Source organism: Pelophylax lessonae (genome assembly GCF_965119305.1).
Source record: "Pelophylax lessonae genome assembly, chromosome: 5".
NCBI classification, from domain to species: Eukaryota; Metazoa; Chordata; class Amphibia; order Anura; family Ranidae; genus Pelophylax; species Pelophylax lessonae.
Window position 1 is genome coordinate 143234848 of NC_138772.1, and position 21689 is coordinate 143256536.

General features: G+C 43.0%; 1 protein-coding gene across 1 annotated transcript in view; it reads left to right on the forward strand.

Moving 5' to 3' along the window:
• PLCL2 (phospholipase C like 2) overlaps positions 1-21689 on the forward strand; it is a 312705-nt gene that overhangs the window by 1225 nt on the left and 289791 nt on the right. The window contains exon 2 of the mRNA XM_082257834.1: positions 1724-2180. Within this exon, the coding sequence (XP_082113960.1) occupies positions 1905-2180 (276 nt within the window). The 5' untranslated portion in view covers positions 1724-1904. The remainder of the gene's footprint in view (positions 1-1723; positions 2181-21689) is intronic.

Here is a 21689-nt window from a genome sequence, read left to right on the forward strand (position 1 = left end):
CACCTCCCTCCATTCATCCATAGTCCACTGTCATCATCCCCCTCCATCCATCCATAGTCCACTGTCATCATCCCCCTCCATCCATCCATAGTCCACTATCATCATCCCCCTCCATCCATCCATAGTCCACTATCATCATCCCCCATCATCCATCCATCCATAGTCCCCTATTATCATCCCCCATCATCCATCCATTCATAGTCCACTATCATCATCCCCCTCCATCCATCCATCCATCGACCACTATCATCATCCCCCTCCATACATCGTCCACTATCATCATCCCCCATCATCCATCCATTCATAGTCCACTATCATCATCCCCCATCATCCATCCATCCATAGTCCACTATTGTCCCCCCATCATCCATCCATAGTCCACTATTGTCCCCCATCATCCATCCATCCATAGTCCACTATCATCATCCCCCATCATCCATCCATTCATAGTCCACTATCATCATCCCCCATCATCCATCCATAGTCCACCATCATCATCCTCCATCCTCCATCCATAGTCCACTATCATCATCCTCCATCCATAGTCCACTATCATCCATCCCCCATCATCCATCCATCCATAGTCTACAGTCATCATCCCTCTCCATCCATCCATAGTCTACAGTCATCATCCCTCTCCATCCATCCATAGTGTACAGTCATCATCCCTCTCCATCCATCCACACATCCATAGTCCACAATCATCATCCTTCTCCATCCATCCATCGTCCATGCCACATTTCATCCCTATGACACATGGGAAGAGGATTCCCATCCATAGTCTGAATGAAGAGAACTTTGCAATTTATCAATCACATATCTGCTTCTGCCAAACAATCTCATAATCTGATGGAAATCTGATCAGATTCTTGAACACAGTATGTCACTGCTGCCAATCCATACAACAAGTTTGATGATTTCTTCCCTGGCTAGTCAACTCTGATCCACATTCAATCTGGAATCAACCAAAAGGGAAGTCACGCCTATTCAATTGTATAGCCATTCCATCATTTTAAACAATCCTACATTGATCAGATAATAAAATTGATACATCTATGGACACTATTACAGTTATGCTTTCTATGTATGATCTTATTCATTTTTTATGAGACACACCTATGCATGCTCAAATATACATACTTGCACAATCATATTCATTTTTTTTAAGAGACCCATATACATACCATATACATACAAACACACAGACACGTGATGCCATTCATTTTTTTTGAGACATTCATTCATACATACATACATACACTCCTAAATACATACATATGTATACATGCACTCATACATTCATACATATATATATATATATACACACACATGCACATACACTCAAACACACACTCTCATAAATACATATATATATATATATATATACACACACACACATGCACTTATACATACATACACGCACATACAAACACACACACACACACACATATATATATATATATATATATATATATATATATATATATATATATATATATATATATATATATATATATATATATATATATATATATATATATTTATAAGTGCATGCACGAACACAGAAACTCATACATACACAAATACACACACATGCGCACATACATGTGCGTACATTCACATACATACACACACACACACATTTCTCTCTGTATATGTTGTGATTGATGTATTTGTAGATTGTCGGTTGCAGCGCTGTCATACACCTTGTGCTCTCTTCCAGGAAACCAATGCCACGGCTGTTTAATTTTTCTCTTTTCATTGTCACACACGGCGGCGGTGGTAGACTCCGGTGTCGGCACAGAGTGCTGGCCTCCCTGTGATCACATCGTTTTTATTTGGAGCTGATCTTGCAGAAAGAGAGAAGTAGAGGAAGAAGACGAGGCTGTGCTGCTGACAGGCTCATGGCAGAACCAGGTGGGGGAGGAGGTTGTGCTGGTGAGGGTAATGGTAGCGTACCCTCACAACTGGATTCTGTCATCACCAAGCTGCCCACCACCCCTGCTGCTGGAGTCAGCAATGGAGGGACGTGTAAGGTGGAGAGTGCACCCGCCGGTGTCTCCAATGGAGATTGTGCCCCTGTGGATGGCAGAGAGGAGAGTGGATCCACACAGCCGGACAGCCCCAGCCTGGACAAAACTGGCAAGCCGGGTCTCCCCCGAAGAAGCAGTATTATTAAGGTGAGGAAAGCCGCTACTGCTTGTTCTATGATAGTCATGACCATGGATGACACACGTGTGAGATTTTATTTATTTACAAACTGTCAGTTCTGTAGCTGTCACCTAATCTGTCTTTATAAATCACACAACTGCTTTTTCAATGATTGGTCCTACAGATGATCTTCTTTAACAAATCCAAAAACCACTTTTCTCTGATGAACGGCGCCATCTGATTGGTTAGCTGCACCGTACATGGCCACAGTACGCTTTGTCCTGCTTTATTACATAAGATTGTATTTAAACGTTGTCTTAGGCTGACCACACACTATACCATCTGATTGTACAATTTCTCTACCATCTCATTTAGAGTTACCAAACTATGTACTATGGAAAACAGACCCCCCATGTGGCGGGACATTAAAGGCAACATAAACTAGGACTATGTATAAATAAAATTAAAATATATTATTAAAGCATAATTTAAAAAGCAGTGCGTGTAAGGCTGTATATACTAACACAATCCAACGTGTAAATGACAATCTAACCTATACTAGCCTCTGTCTCACATGCAGGGCACAGGTAGGCACCGCATGTCACTGCACAGGAGCACAGTGCACCACATTGCTGTGCAGAGACATACATTAGGTGTCACTTTGTGCACTTCTTATCTTATAATGTAAAAAAAATCAAACTGTGTGATTCGCTGAAATGTGCAATCACACCCCCCTCTCACCGCAGCCAAAATCTGACAGCTGCTTACACGCTAATATGGAGTGTTTACTTTCCGTGGAGTGTGAAGGGGGCCTTAGGAACAGGAATACCCCCCCCATTTTGAATAGGGTAAGAGAGGGTTATAACCCCTGTCAGTTTTTTTTTTTTTTTTGCCATCTGTTTCCTGTTGGGGTGATTTCCCTTTACTTTCTGACCCATAGCCATAACAGGAAATCCCTTGAACGCCCGGGAATTTTTAATTGTCATTATTTCCCAATGGCAATGAGCTCAAGGGTCTGCAAATCCGCGCTGACCAATGAGAAGAGCATCTGCGGCTTCTTCCAGTAAGGTGTCCCAGAGGAAAGAAGCTCTTCTCATTGGTCAATGTGGGCTGTAAATTACAGTGTATGGATTGCTATACTGCCAGCATGGGGCATCACGGCTGTTATTTGCAGTGGGGTCACCCGTCTGTTCACCTTTTCATTTTTTGTGTTTCATTCAGTACCCTTTAACCCTTACAGAGCGGGAGGACCCGCTTCAAGAGTAGATTTTGGCACATTCTTAGAGTTGGTCTTTAACAGCCCATTAAAAAAGTTCAGGCACTGCCACCTAGGTAGGTAAGGTGTGCTTGTGGCAATAGACGGTGAAGACAGTTGCATAGCTGCTATGGGGGGCACGGGTCTGTTTGATGTTACAAGCTAAGTCTAAAGCCTGGTACACACTACATTTATTTTTTTCAACCCAGCAGGGCTAAAAAAAAAAAAAGACAGCTCAGAGGAGCTGCTGTACTAACAATTTGATGTTAGTACAGCGATCTCCCCTGCTTGTTCTATTGTGTTCGGACAGGGGGCGCCCCCCTGTCAGAACACTCCAGCCAGCACTCTCAGCCATTGGAAGCCGCTCGGCACACCTTTTTTGGTCATGCCCCTTTGACAGTTGGACCTGCTGCAGTACACATGGGCTGAATGTCGGCCAGTTTCTATGGAACTGGCCGATGCCGCCTGGCATTCAGCTCGTTCAGCTCGTGTGTACTTGGCTTTAGGAAGTAAGCTCTGTAACATTGTTGATATTGTAACTTTTTTTGTTGCCCCATGTTCACTGTAAGACAAGGTGAGCATTTATATGTGGGTGCTGGAATGCGTGTAAATTGCATGCATACCCACAGCCAATGTGGGGTACCAATAATTCTTAATGGCACCCCCTGACATCTGAAAACGCAGCCCAAAAGCACCAATCCAGTTTCCATGTGGCTGCGATTTTAAAAAGATGCAGGGACCTTTTTCTGACGTTTCCCGCATGTAGCAGCCTATTCAGACAGTTTTTGATTTATTTTATTGCACTTTACACTATATGGTATTTGCTTTGTATATTATATGGTACTGTTAAGAATGTAAACATCTTGCGCAAATTGCAAATCTAGGAATCACTGCTCTTCACCTTCCTTGTGTCAGGAACGGCTTCACAGTTGCAAGTTCCACTTCTGTTTGTTATCCAAATACAGCGATTTTTTTTTTTTTTTTTTTTTTTCTTAGTGATTTATTCAGTTAGATCACATGTGTCAAACACAAGGCCCTGGGGCCGAATCTGGCCCTCCATGCCATTTCATGTGGCCCTTGCAGCCAGGAATTTGTTTTAGCCAGAAAGTGGTGAAACTCCATTCTGCTACTTCTGGCTCAGACCCTCTGCTCCCTGGTCACCACTATTACTTGTAAACACAGCCTTCTGTGTTTACAAGGACAAATTTCCTCTTGGCAGCTCGCGGCTCTCATATATACCTGCCTGCCCTGCATGCACTCATGGTGGGGACAGATGACAATCAATAATTTCCCTGCAAGTACACAGTACACTCCTTAACTCTCCACACTGTACACTCCATAACTCTGCACTCTATACACAGTGCACTCCTGAACTCTGCACTCTGTATGTAGCACACTCCTGAACACTGCATACACAGTCTTACAGATACAACCGGCCCTTTGAGGGAAATCATATTACCGATACGGCCCTCGATGAAATTGAGTTTGACACCCCTGAGTTAGATCATGGAGCTGTGGTAATAGATCTGCTTAAAGCTGAACTCCAGGTGTGGTCTGTATTACATAGTTGGACTGGTCTGCATACTAGCACATTATGAAATACTCCCCTTAGCCCTCTCCGTGGCACCCGGTCACCGTTGAGAGAGCTGACATCTTCTCCCCGGATAATGGGCTCCGGCGCTGTGAGTGGTGCATGAGGCTCTGAAGGTCTGGCACAGTCTGCAGGACCTTCACTGCTGACGTCAGCGGCTGCATGCAGGGTGAATATCTCCTAAACGGTGCATGTTTAACATATATTCATTTTACCTACAGGTAAGCCTTATTATAGGCTTACCTGTAGTTATGAAAAACAAAGCAGTATTTGCAACCGCTTTAAGAGTTCCCATCACTGGAACGAAGGAGCCAAACCCAACCCCTAGATAAAACCCTACACCAAAATTCCCACTCCACCAAATGATTTGGACCAGTCCATAAAGACATGGATAAGTAAGTTTGGGGTGGAGGAACTTGAGTGGTCTGCACAGAGTCCTGACCTCAACCCAACAGAACACCTTTGGGATGAACCAGAGCGCAGACTGCGAGCCAGGCCTTCTAGTCCAACATCAGTGTCTGATCTCACAAATGTGCTTCTGGAAGAATGGGCAAACACTCCTAAACCTCGTGGACAGCCTTCCCAGAAGAGTTGAAGCTGTTCTAGCAGGAAAGGGTGGGCCAACTCAGTATTGAACCCTACATACTAGGACTGTTAATGTGCGTGTAAAGGTAGGTGTCCCAATACTTTTGACAACATTTAGTGTATGTAAAGCGTTGCGTAAATTGACAACACTATATAAGTAGCTGTAATAAAGAAAACCTATTTGGAGTTCAGCTTTAAGATGATGAAAGTTGTATGGGATACGTGATTTGCGGATCATTTTGTTCTGTGCCCGTCTTTGGTGCTATGGGCAGTTTACAGTCAATGTGCAATCCACTGGTAGCTCAGTCACTGGAATGCTATGAAATAAATGGATTTGAGTTTCCTTGTAATTTTATTAATACACTTATTTCTGGAAGGGATGTTTGACACTGTTAGGCTCCATGCACATTGGCGTATAAATCTGTGCATTCATGTGTATTTGGAGCTCATTGCTAAACTCACCTGGAAGCTTGCAATGCTTTGCTATCACTGTAGTCACACCTAGACGTTCAGCTGCATCTAGGCGCATTCCGTCTAGCTGCGTTAATACAAACAGGAGCTTTGCGCATCCCGGGACCGTTTAGCCCAGTTTTCTGTAAACTTAATGTATAGTCATATGGAGTAACCCGGGGATTGGGTATCCCCATTGTTGCATCGAATGATAAATTGTCTCCATAAGGTCATGGCACATCTCTATCAGTAGAAATAAGGGATGTGAAGTACTACACCACCACTCTCCAAAATACTCTGATAGGTGTAGGCATGCGTGTAAGGATGTATGTTAGACCTGATTTGCATTAGAATATGTAAATACATGGAAACACAATGTTTAGACACAGGAGAAATGGATCTGGGAAGTAGAAAGTTTTAGCCTATGTTCACATATGTTCCTGACCCGCACAGAAATGCACTGTTCCAGAGGCGTAACTAGAACCTTCAGGGCCCCGGGGCAAGAAACCATGAGAGACCCCTGGCCGGGCCCTTCCCTTCAAGCCTGGGGCTCTTCCCACTGATCCTGGGGCACTTTACTCCCGTTACGGGGCCCTTTATTACAGTCCTGCAGCGGGACCCTTTCACGAGTTCTGCTATGGGCCCCCTTCCTGCCATCTTGGGGCCTCCCCACGGTGGTGGAATGCCAGGGCCTGGTCACAAGTGTGACCTTTGCAATCCTGGAAGTTCACCCACTGGTGTCAGCAGTTTTTATTTTCTGGTATTTTAATTGTATTGTTTTTCTAATTTTATTTTATTTTTTTACAATGTCACTGACTATGACTCTGTCCATTCAGAAAAGGAAGGAGCTGGTAAATTACATATTTACCGACCCTTCCTGGTTCTTTATTGTGACACATCCCCCGCAGCAGCCGGCAGGAGAGGGGAGGGAGGAAGCCGGAAGCACAGTGGGGGGGGGGGGGGGGTTGACCAGGGCAGCACACAGGGCCCTGAGACAGCAGAACTCAAGTGAACTGGATAGGAGGAGTGGCGGGGGCAGCATACAGAGGAACCAATCTCCTCCATTTTCCTTCTGCAGCTACAGGAGGAAAAAGGAGGACAGTGATTTCTCTACATGCTGCCCCCGCCGCCCCTCCTATCCAGGTGTACAGGGGAGCCGCACAGGCCCCCTAGAGCATGGGGCTCGTTGCAATTGCAACCTCTGTTGTTACGCCCCTGCACTGTTCTTTAGCAGAAGTGCGGGCAGCCAATAATTCTTAGTGGCAACCCAATGCATCAACATCTGCACTCTTTTTTTGCATGCATGGTGCTGCAGCACCATGTGGTTCTGTGCAGCACATTTTTTTTAAAAAGGGTCGGACACGGGTACTCGAATGGGCTGCTGTACCAGCGACATGCACACACATATAGTATGTGAACCTAGCCTTTTACTTTCCGGACCCTTAATATGTGCAGGAGGCCCATGTACATAAGGCTTTAAACTTAGTTAACATTAGCAGTTTGGGGGTGGTAAAAAATAATTATTTGAGTTGAACAAATGTTGACAGGACAAAACTAAACACCCCCCCCGCCCGCATTGCATTCAGTGATGGGGAATGGTGCTGCGCCGTACCCAAGCGCTCAAGCCTATGCTCGTGGTTGCAGCATGATATTCACGTTGAAAAACCCCATCCAGCTTACAAAATAAAATAGGCATTGTGGAGGTGGCAGTATTGCCTCCCTAATGCCTGCCAGGCAAATCTCTGAAAAGTTTTCCACTGTGGATCACTCTTCAGAGTGCAGTACAGGTGTAAACCAGCCCTAATTCAGTGTCATAAAGGCAATGCTAATGTCCAAAGTGTCTGGCAGCACATTGGCTAAGTGGCTAGCACCTCTGCCTGGTAGCACTAGGGTTGTCGGTTTGAATCCCAACCATGGCATGTGCCTGTAATTTGCATGTTCCCTCAATGCCTGTGTGGATTTCCTCCAGGTACTCCGGTTTCCTCCCACACTCCAAAGACATGCCGGTAGGTTAATTGGCTCCTGTCTAAAACTGGCCCTAGTATGTGTGTGTGTGTATATGAATGTGAGTTAGGGACCTTAGATTGTAAGCTCTTTGAGGGCAAGGACTGATGTGAATGTGTAATATAAATATGTAAAGCGCTGCGTAAGTTGACGGCGCTATACAAGTACCTAGAATACATAAAGTGTCGAATCCAGCTGTTGTCAATCAAATTTTAGAATACGGTTAGAAAATTTTTGATTTTCACATTTTCATTGCAGCTTGTTCAAGGTTTTTAAACTTGTCACACATATTACAATCAGATTGTACAACCTCCCTTTAAGGTCCATACACACAATCCGTAAATCGGATGAAAAATACTGCTTAATCGGATCGTTGGTACAGAGCTTTCGAGAGCTGATCACAACAGTTCATCTGATATTATCCAATTGGACAAGCATGAAAATTTTACAAGATCGTACGATTTTCGTTTGACCGCTTGCCGACCGCCATCAGTACATATTCTGCGGCAAGTCGGCTCTGTCCTGCGAAACGACGTAACTGTATGTCGTATTTCGGGACTGCTAGTGGGGGCATGCATGCACCGATTGGCTACAGGGGAAGTCAATCGGCGGGTCCGGCGGCCGCGATTGCTCCCCGTGGAGACAGAACGGCGGGCTGCCATTGTAAACATGTCAAGTTATGAACACAGGGATCCTGTGTTCCTCTTATTTAGGAACAAAGGTCTCTGTGTTTATGCAGCAAGCCCATCCCCCGCACAGTTAGAAAGCACCCCTTAGGGACACATTTAACCCTTTGATCGCCCCTGGTGTGAACCCCTTCCCTGCCAGTGTCATTAGTACAGTAACCGTGTGTATTTTTAGCACTGATTACTGTAGTAATGTCACTGGTACCCCCAAAGGTGTCAAAAATGTCAGGTGTCCGATCTGTCCGTTGTAATCCCGCTAAAAATCACTGATCGCCGCCATTGCTAGTAAAAAAATAAATAAAATATAAATGACATAAATCTTTCCCCTAGTTTGTAGACACGATAATGTATGCACAAACCAATCAATATATGCTTATTGGGATTTTTTTTTACCAAAAATATGTAGCAAAATACAAATTGGCCTAAAATTATGAAAACATTTTTATTTATAAACTTTTTTTTTTATTGGGAATGTTATATAGCAGAAAGTAAAAAAAAATACTGTTTTTTTTTTTTTCAGAATGGTCGCACTTTTTTGTTTATAGCCCAAAAAATAAAAATCGCACACGTGAACCATTACCACCAAAAGAAAGCGCTATTTTTCGGGAAAAAAAGGGCATCAATTTTATTAGGGTACAGCGTCTTACGACCGCGCAATTGTCAGTTAAAGTAATGCAGGGCCGAATCGCAAAAAATGGCCTGGTCATTAAGGGGGTAAATCCTTCAGGTCCAGAAATGGTTAATCCAGTACAGTTGTCCTTTGAAAATACAATATAAATAATACTACAACACATTACATCACTTCTGATTTTTTTTATGTGGTACAAAAATTTTCATAACTTTAGAAAAATCTTAATGTTTAATATGCGACTAACATGCAAAAAAAAAAAAAAAACAGACACTCTGTCTGATTTTCGGATCGTGTGCACGGGGCATCAGATCTACCAGCATGGGCCTGCCTGATTGGATGGTTTAGGTAGGTCTTCTTTTTAGATAGTTTTGGTAGATCTAAGGTTGATTGTGATATGGGGGTGTCACCGTATAGTGGCTCAGACCTTGTCATGTCCGGTTATAAGAGTCTGGTGTACTTTATCTAGTGGGATCTCATATTAGGCTTTCAGTGTTTAAGCCATTAGACAATGTGACTGGTGGATGTAACCATGTAATGCAGATCATGTGACAGTGCTGTCCTCCCTCCCTCCCTGCTCTGCGGTGGTTGTGAAAGTTGCTCAGTGTGAATCTGTTGTTTGTTATTAGTACATAGGAATGGGTGTGAGCAGCCTGTACACCGGATCTCACTAGAGGAACTGACTCTTACACTGTTTTCTGCTAGAGCTGGCTTTTCTAGACCTTTCCTCAATGCTGACAAATTCGTCATAAACTACTTAAAGTAGAACTAAAGACAAAACTTTTCTTTCATTTCAGATAGAGTATGGTTAGATTTAGACACCCAAATCCTTCACAATCTGTGTACTCTTTATACTACTGAAAAGGGGTTTTTTTACTGGGGGGGGAACACCGATACGGCACCTCCAGTACTGAATGTACTGTATAATGGCAAGGGGTGCAGGGGGTCTATTGTTTCTGGCTGCTGAGAGGTGGGGGGGCTCTTTTGTTGCTTGCTGCTGGGGGGGGGGGGGGGGGTCTATTGTTGCTGGCTGCTGTGGGGTCAATTGTAGCTGGAGGGGATCTTTTTTTGCATGGTGATCAATTGTTACTGGGGAGATCTATTGTTGCTGTTTGCTTGGGGATGTGCAGTTATGTTGCTAGGGGGTCTATTGTCTCAGGAAGGGATCTGCTGTTCAGAAAGGTGTCTATTGAAGCTTGTTGCTGGGAGATCTGTTGTTGCTGCTCAAGGGTCTATTGTTGCAGGGGTTCATTGTTGTTGAGGGGAATCTATTGTTGCTGGGAAGGGTCTATTGCTGCTGCTGGCTGCAGGGTATCTATTTTTTTGCTTTTCTTGTTGTTAACAAGTTGCTGAACACCCTATAGCAATTCAAATGCTGTGCAGGATCACACACACATACATACACACCAGGGGCGTAACTACAGAGGTTGCAGGGGTTGCAATTGCAACCGGGCCCCCACACTCCAGGGGGCCTGTGCGGCTCCCCTGTACACCTGGATAGGAGGGGGGCAGCATGTAGAGAAATCACTGTTCTCCTTTTTCCTCCTGTAGCTGCAGGAGGAAAATGGAGGAGATTGGTTCCTCTGTATGCTGCCCCCTGCCAGTCATCCTATCCAGTTCACTTATGTTCTGCTGGCTCTGGGCCCCTGTGGGCCCCAGGATCAGTGGGAAGAGCCCTAGGCTTGAAGGGCCAGGGGTCCAGGGGGCCCTTCATGGTTTCTTGCACTGGGGCCCCGAAGGTTCTAGTTACGCCTCTGATACACACACATATATATATATATATATATATAATATAATATAATATGTGTGTGTGTGTGTGATCCTACCCTTTCTGGTAGCGGGCGCAAGTGGGTCCTGCTGAATCGATGTCTGTCGGTTCACCAGCTGATCGTTCGGTACGCAGGCAGAACGGCTTTATTTCTATGTAAACAAAGCAGATTGCTGTTCTGTCAGTAAAGAAAGCATAGATCCTGTGTTTCTGCAATACAGGGACATTGATCCATGCCTTCCCCTAGTAAAAGCACCTCCCACACAGTGCACAAATGCTGGCTAGGCACACAGTTAAATCTTTGAATGCCCCTGATAACCCCTTACCAGTCAGTGTCATTAGTACAGAGAATACACTGTATTAATGTCACTGGTTCCCAAAAAGTGTAATTCAGTGTCTGATTTCTGCACCGCAATATCGCAGTCCCGCTATAAGTTGCTGATCGCTGCCATTACTAGTAAAAAAGAAAAAAATGAATAAACAAAAATTCCATAAATCTATCCGATAGCTTGTAGATGCTATAACGTTTGCGCAAACCAATTAATATACGCTTATTGTGATTTTATTTTTTTATTACCAAAAATATGTAGCAGAATACATATTGGCCTGAACAAATGAAGACTTTTTTTTTTTGTATTGGATATGTTTTAAAGCAGAACTATATATATATATATATATATATATATATATATATATATATACATTATATATATATATATATATGTGTGTGTGTATATATGTATATATATATATATATATAATGTATGTATGTATATATATATATATATATATATATATATATATATATATATATATATATATATATATATATGTGTGTGTGTGTGTGTGTGTGTGTGTGTGTGTGTGTGTGTGTGTGTGTATGTATATATATATATGTGTAATAATAATTGACTCAAAGTTGGATTTCCTGCACCTATTCTCTGGGAAGAAAAGCCCGGCTACTGACACAACGTCACTCAGGCTGGATTTTATGTGCAGTCTTCTTTTCCTAGCATTCTGTATCTTTAAAAATCTAGAGCTTCCGCTTATAGGGTGGCTCTTTTCCCTGCAGTAGTATTTTTTGGTTTGCTCCCACCCTGTAAGTTGCAGCATTTTGCAGTATGTAGTTGTACTTCTTTTGAGTTAGGAAAACATATTTGAATAGAATTTATTTTTTTAAGCCAGAATTTAGCGTGACGTTATTGTAAATAGCAATGTTACACTGAGGGTGTTATACTATGAAGCTCTGCTCAGGTATACAGACATTAGTACACTCACGATATTTATCTTGCTGTGTTTCATGTGATGTTTGTTCTATGTATTTCTTTCAGGTGATTGGCCCTTTAGGCAGTTGGGACCCAGCATGGGTGACATCTTAAAGAGGAAGTAAAGTCTGGAAACAATTTTTTTCTTTTTGGTTACCTGCAAAGTAAATACATAATGTGCTAGCATGCAACGCATACTAGCACATTATGTGACACTTACCTGCAAATGAAGCCTGTGTCGCCTCGGCTGGAGGCCGCATTTATATTCGCCTGCCTTCCTGCTGGGTCTGCGGACTACGGCTGTGCTACTGGCCGGAGTCGCGTGACGTCACCTGCGCGGGAGCCGCCGATCATGGCACAGGGCTCTGAAGAAACTACATGTGACATCATCGGCTTCATGCAACGTAAATGTCTCCTAAACGGTGCAAGTTTAGGAGTTATTTACAGTACCTATAGGTAATACTCACTCATTATAGGCTTGCTTATAGGTACAAGCATTACATGTATGTATGTATGTATGTATGTATGTATGTATGTATGTATATGCTGGTGCATCAAGCAAAATAAGACTATGTAAGCTGGCACATCGAGTTGGAAGAGGCCTGTAGGGTTCCAATAGCGAACGCTGAGTAAGATTCAGCGCAAAAAAGTCTTACAGTGACCAAATAAAAGTGTGCAGAAACCATGTGTATCCACATCAGCCTGAAATTGTGCGCCCCAAAAGATTATTTTTTTTAACAAGAGTTATGCAGGTAAAGAAATTAATCAGAAAAGCGAGAAGAGGAAAGAGAAAAAAAGGGGTGGGTTGGGGGAAGTCGCCACTAGTGGAGCAAGTCCGTGCTATACTGCTATTACACCGCGAGTCGCCCATTGTGAGGTTGCAATGGTAAAATTCATGTACTTCATACATATTGGCAGTGCTGTATTTTGGCCTAGGCTGACAAGGCCCAGGCCTAGGGCGGCACTTTGCAGGGGGGCAGCAAAAAAAGCCGCCCCCCCTCCACCTGAGACTCTATTGGCCACTGGTTGCTAGAGCTGTCTCACTCACCCCCTCCTCTTTCTCTCACTCACCCCCCCGTCTCTCTCTCTCTCATCCCCCCCTCTCTCTCACAACCCCCCCCCCCCAGCTTGTGAGATCTCAGGGGTTCATGCTGGGACCTGACTTCAATTTTGGAGGGAGTCACGTCCATTAAGGAAGGAGTGGGGCAAATTTACTTTGGAGGGGGAGGGAGGGGGGCACCCAATTTTAGTCTTGTCTAAGGCAGCACAAAACCAAAATACACCACTGCATATTGGGAGTATTTATCAGAGAAATGAAAGAGGTCCCAGTAGAACCATCTGGTCTTATGTTCTTCAGTCTTGTCCCGAAGGGCCAAAGTCAGGTCCTCCATTTGTCCGATATCATTTACTCTTGTGATCCATTGGGCGACCGTCGGGGCAGGCTGTTGTTTTCCACATACTAGGGATACAAGCGTGAGCCACGTTTAACAAGTGTTTGAGTAGGGACTTATGGTAGTGCTTCCTAGATAGAGGAGTAAGATTAACCAAAACTGCTGCGGGATTGTCCTGTAACGGAAATGTCCATGAATTTGTGAATTAGTCAATGCACTGGTTGCCAGAATGTGCGCAAAACTGGGCATTCCCAAAAAAAGAGATTGCCCGCACATGTATCGCACCTCCAGCAGCGATCACTTTGTTGAGGAAATAACTTGGCGAGAACTGATGGGGTCCTATACCAACGGGTCACTATTCTGTAGGTGGTTTCCTGGTATCTGCTACACAGGGAAGTCTTGTGTGCAAAAAAAGAGTATGCGTTCTTTTTAAGGATCAGAGAAAGTGACTCGTAAGTCCCTCTCCTATTTAACAAGGAAGGGAGGGGTCAGTCTGTACATGTAGTTCTAAGATGGATTTGTAGGAGGTGTACAGTGATCCCTGAATCAGGCCCTCTCCTGGATCTATCTCATCAAAAAGGGTGTAGATGCTCCCGTTTTACTCTCGTCCACGTGCATGCAATTTTTCCAATTTAAACGTAGTGTCTAAATTCCGCTCCTTTCTATGCCACTTATTCATATTTTTGTGCAGCAGCCTGAGATCAAACAAGTATTAAACCCTCAGCATTTTGTAGGGTTTATATAAACATTCCCCGGTAAACTATTTGTGAACATTCTTACCCTAGCACACGCAGTTTTCAACTTTCAATGCTGCAAGCTCCTGGCTTCTCAGTGCTGCTTCCCTGAGCTTCCAGTCTTCACCAGATTCAGTTAACAGTGGACAGTGCAGTCTCCAGTCATTTTGTTTTATTTGAAGGAGGGAGACGCAGGGGAGTGGCCATGGTAGCCTGCGGGGCTGTGTGTTTCTTTTGCCGATCAGTGTAAGGAGAGACAACTCTAGTCCCTGCACGTAATGGTGGCTCCATAGAATGCTGCAAGAGAAATAGCCACCCTGAAACAGGAAACCTGGGGCAGTGGCACCAACTTAAACAGGTACATAAGCAAAAATTAAAAAATAAAGAAGCTGCATATTTAGTAAGCCCTGGTTCACACCAGTGCAGCTTTGAAATCGTGCTGTTTAGTGCGATTTCATTGCCACAGATTTGGACCTCTGACTTCATTGTGGCTTGCAAATTCCTTCAACAGTCTATACAATCCCAGTTGACGCCTAATCAGGGGAAACGCGTTGGGTGGAGACAGCCGTGCGGTCAGCACGCACGGATCGCACTGTAGGCGGCTGTACCACCACGAAAACTGTGCTACATCTCCCAGTCTGTAAGTGGTTTTTAACTTAATATGATTTTACAAGGGATAATGCACTATTAGTCTTTCTTTCTCTACTATATACATCCATTCGTGACCCTGGAGACTTTGGTTGACTTTTGGTCCATGGATCCATCCCACACTAGTTTACATGTGCATTGACCTTTTTGGGTCTGGTAAGCAGCCACTTCAACTCTTTTCAGCACATTGGTGATGCATGCAGCACTTTGAAAACCATCAAGTTGTCCCCGTTTTGAGCTTTTCACTTCATATGGACTTTATTGTTAATCTTTATTTACATATGCACTTTATTGCACCTTAAGCCAGCCTTTTTCAACCAGGGTGCCTTGAGGTTTCTTCAGGGGTGCCCCAGCAAAATGCCTAAAAATTGCCCAAAAATTGTATACAAGGTGGCGTGTGGATGAAGGCTGCCTTTTTAGTTACACAAAGCCACAGGTTTTCATTGTGCACCATTAGGACATTCTAGCTGCCAACCTCTTAACAACCAATGGCGTCATCAGTTGATAAGGATGAGAATTTGTCGTCTGTATAGCATCCTTGTTTGAATATCCCCTGCCTCTCTCCATCAGCTTTGGAGTCACATTAGCGGAGTGATGGAGAAAAGCTGAGGAAGAAGAGAAACATTGGAATACTAGTCAGTACCAGTTTGCACCTATATCATTGGGTCTCCTACATGTGTGGATGTTGCGTTAAGTAAAACTAATAGGATAGTGTTTACATTTTAGGATGGGGTGCCTTTATAATTTTAAAGGGTGCCTCGAGACTGCCCATAATTTTGGAGGGTGCTTCGAGACTGCCCATAATTTTGGAGGGTGCTTCGAGACTGCCCATAATTTTGGAGGGTGCTTCGAGACTGCCCATAATTTTGGAGGGTGCTTCGAGACTGCCCATAATTTTGGAGGGTGCTTCGAGACTGCCCAAAATTTTGGAGGGTGCTTCGAGACTGCCCAAAAATTTGGAGGGTGCTTCGAGACTGCCCATAATTTTGGGGGTTGCTTCGAGACTGCCCAAAAATTTGGAGGGTGCTTCGAGACTGTCCATAATTTTGGGGGTTGCTTCGACACTGTCCATAATTTTGGAGGGTGCTTCGAGACTGCCCATGATTGTCAAGGGTGCTTCGAGACTGCCCATAATTTTGGAGGGTGTTTCGAGACTGCCCATGTTTTTGGAGGGTGCCTTGACGAAAAAAAAGGTTGAGAAACCCTGCCTTAAGCCATATATGGTAACACACATTGTATATGTTGTGTTATAAATTTTTGATCTTGCACTTTATTAACAATAGCGCACTTTATATTTATTGCATAACTTTTTCCCCCAGTATTCCGGGAGCCTCAGGTGCAGCAGTTGCGATTTAATCTAAGGCCAGCGCTTCTTTTTTTTTTTTCACTATACAGTTAATACAAGTCGCAATAAAAAAGTAGTGCAGGAACCTTTTTAAAAGTCGCAACGATTTGAATGGTTCCATTACCAGCAATGGGGTGCGACTTGTCATCCGAATTTGAACTGTCAAATCGCACTGTTGTGAACCAGGGTTTGGTGTTTAAATCAGGTGCTGAAAGTGAATAAAATCAGAGGGTTTAATATCAGTATAGGTATAATATATATATATAGAGTATATAGCTCCCTCTATTTCCCTGATCACCAATTTTTGGTTCACCACCAGTAAAGAAATTAAGGGAGAATCTTCCAATGTGGGGGGCAATTGTTCCCATGTCCGCTGTCTAAAGCTCACCAAACACTATACAATCTGATTGTGCAATACCCTCTAGATCTACCTTCAACTGTATAGTGCAAAGGCCTGCCTGCTTAGACAAAGATTGATTGGATGGACTAGGTGTGTCTTCCTATTACATAGTTTTGGCATAGCTGAAGGTGATTGTACAATAAGAATCTTCATTTGTGGGGGCTGATTTTATATGACGACTTGTTTGACATTCTGCTTACATATATAGATTTTCTTTATGAATGAATTGATCAGTCTTCCTAGCATGAATATCTGTAAATGTGGTGGTTTTGATATCTAGAGGCAGCTACTGGTACCAGTTCGAATTTCTTTGTTTTTTGGCCAAGATTCTTTAGCTCATGGTTCTTATAAATATGTTGTTAATAAAGCTAATAATATGTTTTATATTTGTAACTGAATGTGCCATATGAACTTTATTTTTCAGTTTTAAGAAAGAAAAGGGTCAGCAGTCAAAGTCTGGTTGTTGTTATGGTGGTTTTCATATGTCTTTGTACTGATGACTCCCCCTGGTGGCTATAATTAACTAATCGTTTTTTCATCATATTTTTTTAATTGTGTATGAACATAGACCCGGTTGAGGATTCGTTTTTATTAGTTGATGGTAAAATAAGATTGTATAGTGTTTTGTCAACCATCAGGCCTCATTCACACTGGCACTGATATAAGCAGTATAATGGGGCTGTAGTAATACCCCATCAGTGGGATGGGCCATGACACCCATTCATTTATCATATGTCCTCGAGAACTGAGGGCATCTTGTGGCAGAATAGAAGTACTGCAGGCAACAACTCCAGATAACAACTGAGTATTGCAGGCTTGGCTGATTTTTAATATTTTGGACCCTGCCTAGTGGGTCCAGTTTAACTTAAAAAAATGCCTGAAGTTGGGATTTAAAAAGTAACTCTGTTTTTGTAGAGGAAAAAAAACATTCCCCTCTAGGTGATCTATGTACAGATGTAAAGATTTTAACAAACTTTGCTGCAGTTTAATACCTTTTATTATAATGAAGAAATACCGGTGTGTTTCTCTGTGTCCATGTTGAAAGTGAATCTAATGGGAGTGGTTTTTATAATTATCAATCAGCTGCTGCAATTGCAGGGCTCTAATGAGGAAAATGTCAGGGTCTGCATCCCTTTAGACATGATTTCCTATTGGGAAAATCTCACCAAAAATGACATTTTTTGTGGCAGATGATGCCTAAATATGACTTGTATCACGAAAATGGAGTTACCCCTTAAAGCCTGTATGTTCAGCTATTTTTATTCCAGACATAGTGGGAGTGGTGAAACTTATTGTGTCAGATGTAGGAAAGATGCATGAATTGTGTACACCATATGGATCTTCTTTTATTTTTTCCCTTTTTTTTTTAATGGGGGGGGGCTTGATTAAAAGCTTCGATTGAGCGGGAGGTACATTTTTTACCCAATAAAAGCACCTAATATGCTGTTTTTCTCTGGTTAAAATCCCAGCTGTGCCAAAAAGGAGCTACAGCAGGTGTTCCAGCTTTTAATTAGACTGGACTAATTGGCTTCTGAATTCTTCCATAAAGTTGCCCGTACATGTTTTCTGCTTTTCTAGACCTAGCATTCGCATCACACACATTTTTTATATATATAATTCTTTTCAAAATGTAGACTTTTTTTTTTTTTTTTTTCCTTTGGTGCACATATACTTTTATAAAGGCACCTGCAAAGAACAATAGATGGTGGTTGGCTACAGATGCCTTTGCAATATACACTTTATTGTCAGAAGTTTTGGGACGCCTGCCTTTACACGCACATGCACTTTTAATGGCATCCCAGTCTTATGCCCCGTACACACGTGCAGATTATCTGCAGACTTTTGTCTGCAGACTTACCTTTTCTATGTAGTGCAAGGGCCTGCCGGATTGCATACAAATTGAAAGTGTTTAGGTTTGACCTCATATTATATGGTTTTGGTAAGTCTACAGACAAACGTCTGCAGATAATCTGCACGTGTGTATGGGGCATTAGTCTGTAGGGTTCAATATTGAGTTGGCCCACCCTTTGCAGCTATAACAGCTTCAACTCTTCTGGGAAGGCTGTCCACAAGGTTTAGGAGTGTGTCTATGGTAATGTTTGACCATTCTTCCAGAAGCGCTTTTCTGAGGTCAGGCACTGATGTTGGATGAGGAGACCTGGCATGCATTCTGCTCCCTAATTCATCCGAAAGGTGTTCTATCGGGTTGTGCAGGCCAGTCAAGTTTCTCAACCCAAAACTCTCTCATCCATGCCTTTTTATAGACCTTGTTTTGTGCACTAGTACAAATCATTTGGTGGAGGGGGGATTATGGTGTGGGGTGGTTTTTCAGGGGTTGGGCTTGACCCCTTGGTATGTGGACACCTTAAAAGTTGCCCTCACTGGAACTAAGACATTTTGAACAATTTCATGCTCCCAACTTTGTGGGAACAGTTTGGGGATGGCTCCTTCCTGTTCTAACATGACTGCGCACCAGTGCACGAAGCAAGGTCTCCTGGGATGAGCAAAGTTGGGGTGGAGGATCTGCCATTAAAGTTCGTGTGTGTGTGTGTGTGTGTGTAAAGGCAGGGGTCCCAATACTTTTGACAATATATTGTATAAGCGATCTGATCAGTTAACTCTGTAATCGATGGTTGATCTATTCTGTTAGGGATATATGTATAAATACACACATTTTATAGTTTTAATGAACCCTTCCATTCCATTTCTGCACAGTCCTTGTGGTTTGTATTGCTAATATGGGTTGATTTTGTTCTAGTCCTATACTATATTTAAAAGGGCTGCCTGTAAAAAGCCAGTGTAAGGAGTTAAATGGAACCGTGTCGTGACTCTTGTCCTTCAGTTTTGTTATATACAAAATAGAGAAAATGTTTTGAACTCCTAAGATTGTGCAATCTATAGTTAGAAACTAGCATTTCATCTCCACATGTTGACATTGTTTTTCCGGTTAGTTCCTAATGAAAACCTGTACTCAGCATTATGTAGGCTGCTTCAGCTGACATGTCCTTCTAAAAATTCCAGTTGCTTGGTTGCCATACTCATCAAATGGCTTTCAATTTTTGCTTGGTCACTGACTTGAGATACAGTTGGGCAAAAAAGTATTTTGTCAGCCACCAATTGTGCAAGTTCTCCCACCTAAAAAGATGAGAGAGGCGCCTGTAATTTTCATCATAGGTATACTTCAACTATGAGAGACAAATTGAGAAAAACAAATCCAGAAAATCCCATTGTCTGATTTTTAAAGAATGTATTTGCAAATTATGGTGGAAAATAAGTATTTGGTCAATAACAAAAGTTCATCTCAATACTTTGTTATATACCCTTTGTTGGCAATGACGGAGGTCAAACGTTTTCTGTAAGTCTTCACAAGGTTTTCACACACTGTTGCTGGTATTTTGGCCTATTTCTCCATGCAGATCTCCTCTAGAGCAGTGATGTTTTGGGGCTGTCGCTGGGCAACACAGACTTTCAACTCTCTCCAAAGGTTTTCTATGGGTTGAGATCTGGCTAGGCCACTCCAGGACCTTGAAGTGCTTCTTACGAAGTCACTCCTTCGTTGCCCAGCTGGTGTGTTTGGGATCATTGTCATGCTGAAAGACCCAGCCACGTTTCATCTTCAATGCCCTTGCTGATGGAAGGAGATTTTCACTCAAAATGTCACGATACATGGCCCTATTCATTCCTTCCTTTGCACGGATCAGTCGTCCTGGTCCCTTTGCAGAAAAACAGCCCCAAAGCATGATGTTTCCACCCCCATGCTTCACAGTAGGTATAGTGTTCTTTGGATGAAACTCAGCATTCTTTCTCCTCCAAACACGATGAGTTGAGTTTTATTTTCAATAATTTTTATTGAGAATTTTGACATAAACATCAGAACAATGACAGTTAGTATCTTTTAGGGGCAAAGCCCATACTGCAACAAACTGTAACAAACCCTGAGGCAAACCTTAAACCAACAGTATTTACCCCACATAACAAGTCAACAGAGGTCTATAAAACAGGCTACAAAAGCGTAATCCCCTGAGTAGGTTAAAAGTGCTAGGGTATATAGCAACGTGCCCTCTTAAGGTAGCCCCATGCTAAACAGAAGAGTACAGAAAAGGCGAAGAAGGAAGGTGAAAAGAAAAGGAAACGCGAGAAAAGAAAGGGAAGAAGAAGCAATAGAGTGGAGAAAGAATGGACCCAACTCCGCGCCCCGCCCCCTCCGATGAGTTGAGTTTTTAACAAAAAGTTCTACTTTGGTTTCATCTGACCATATGACATTCTCCCAATCCTCTTCTGGATCATCTAAATGCTCTCTAGCACACTTCAGATGGGCCCAGACATGTACTGGCTTAAGCAGGGGGACACGTCTGGCACTGCAGGATTTGAGTCCCTGGCGGCGTAGTGTGTTACTGATGGTAGCCTTTGTTACTTTGGTCCCAGATCTCTGCAGGTCATTCACTAGGTCCCCCCATGTGGTTCTGGGATTTTTACTTACCATTCTTGTGATCATTTTGACCCCACGGGGTGAGATCTTGCGTGGAGCCCCAGATCAAGGGAGATTATCAGTGGTCTTGTATGTCTTCCATTTTTTAATAATTGCTCCCACAGTTGATTTCTTCACACTAAGCTGTTTGCCTATTGCAGTCTTCCCTGCCTGGTGCAGGTCTACAATTTTGTTTCTGGTGTCCTTTGACAGCTCTTTGGTCTTGGCCATAGTGAAGTTTGGAGTGTGACTGTTTGAGGTTGTGGACAGGTGTCTTTTATACTGATAACAAGTTCAAACAGGTGCCATTAATACCGGTA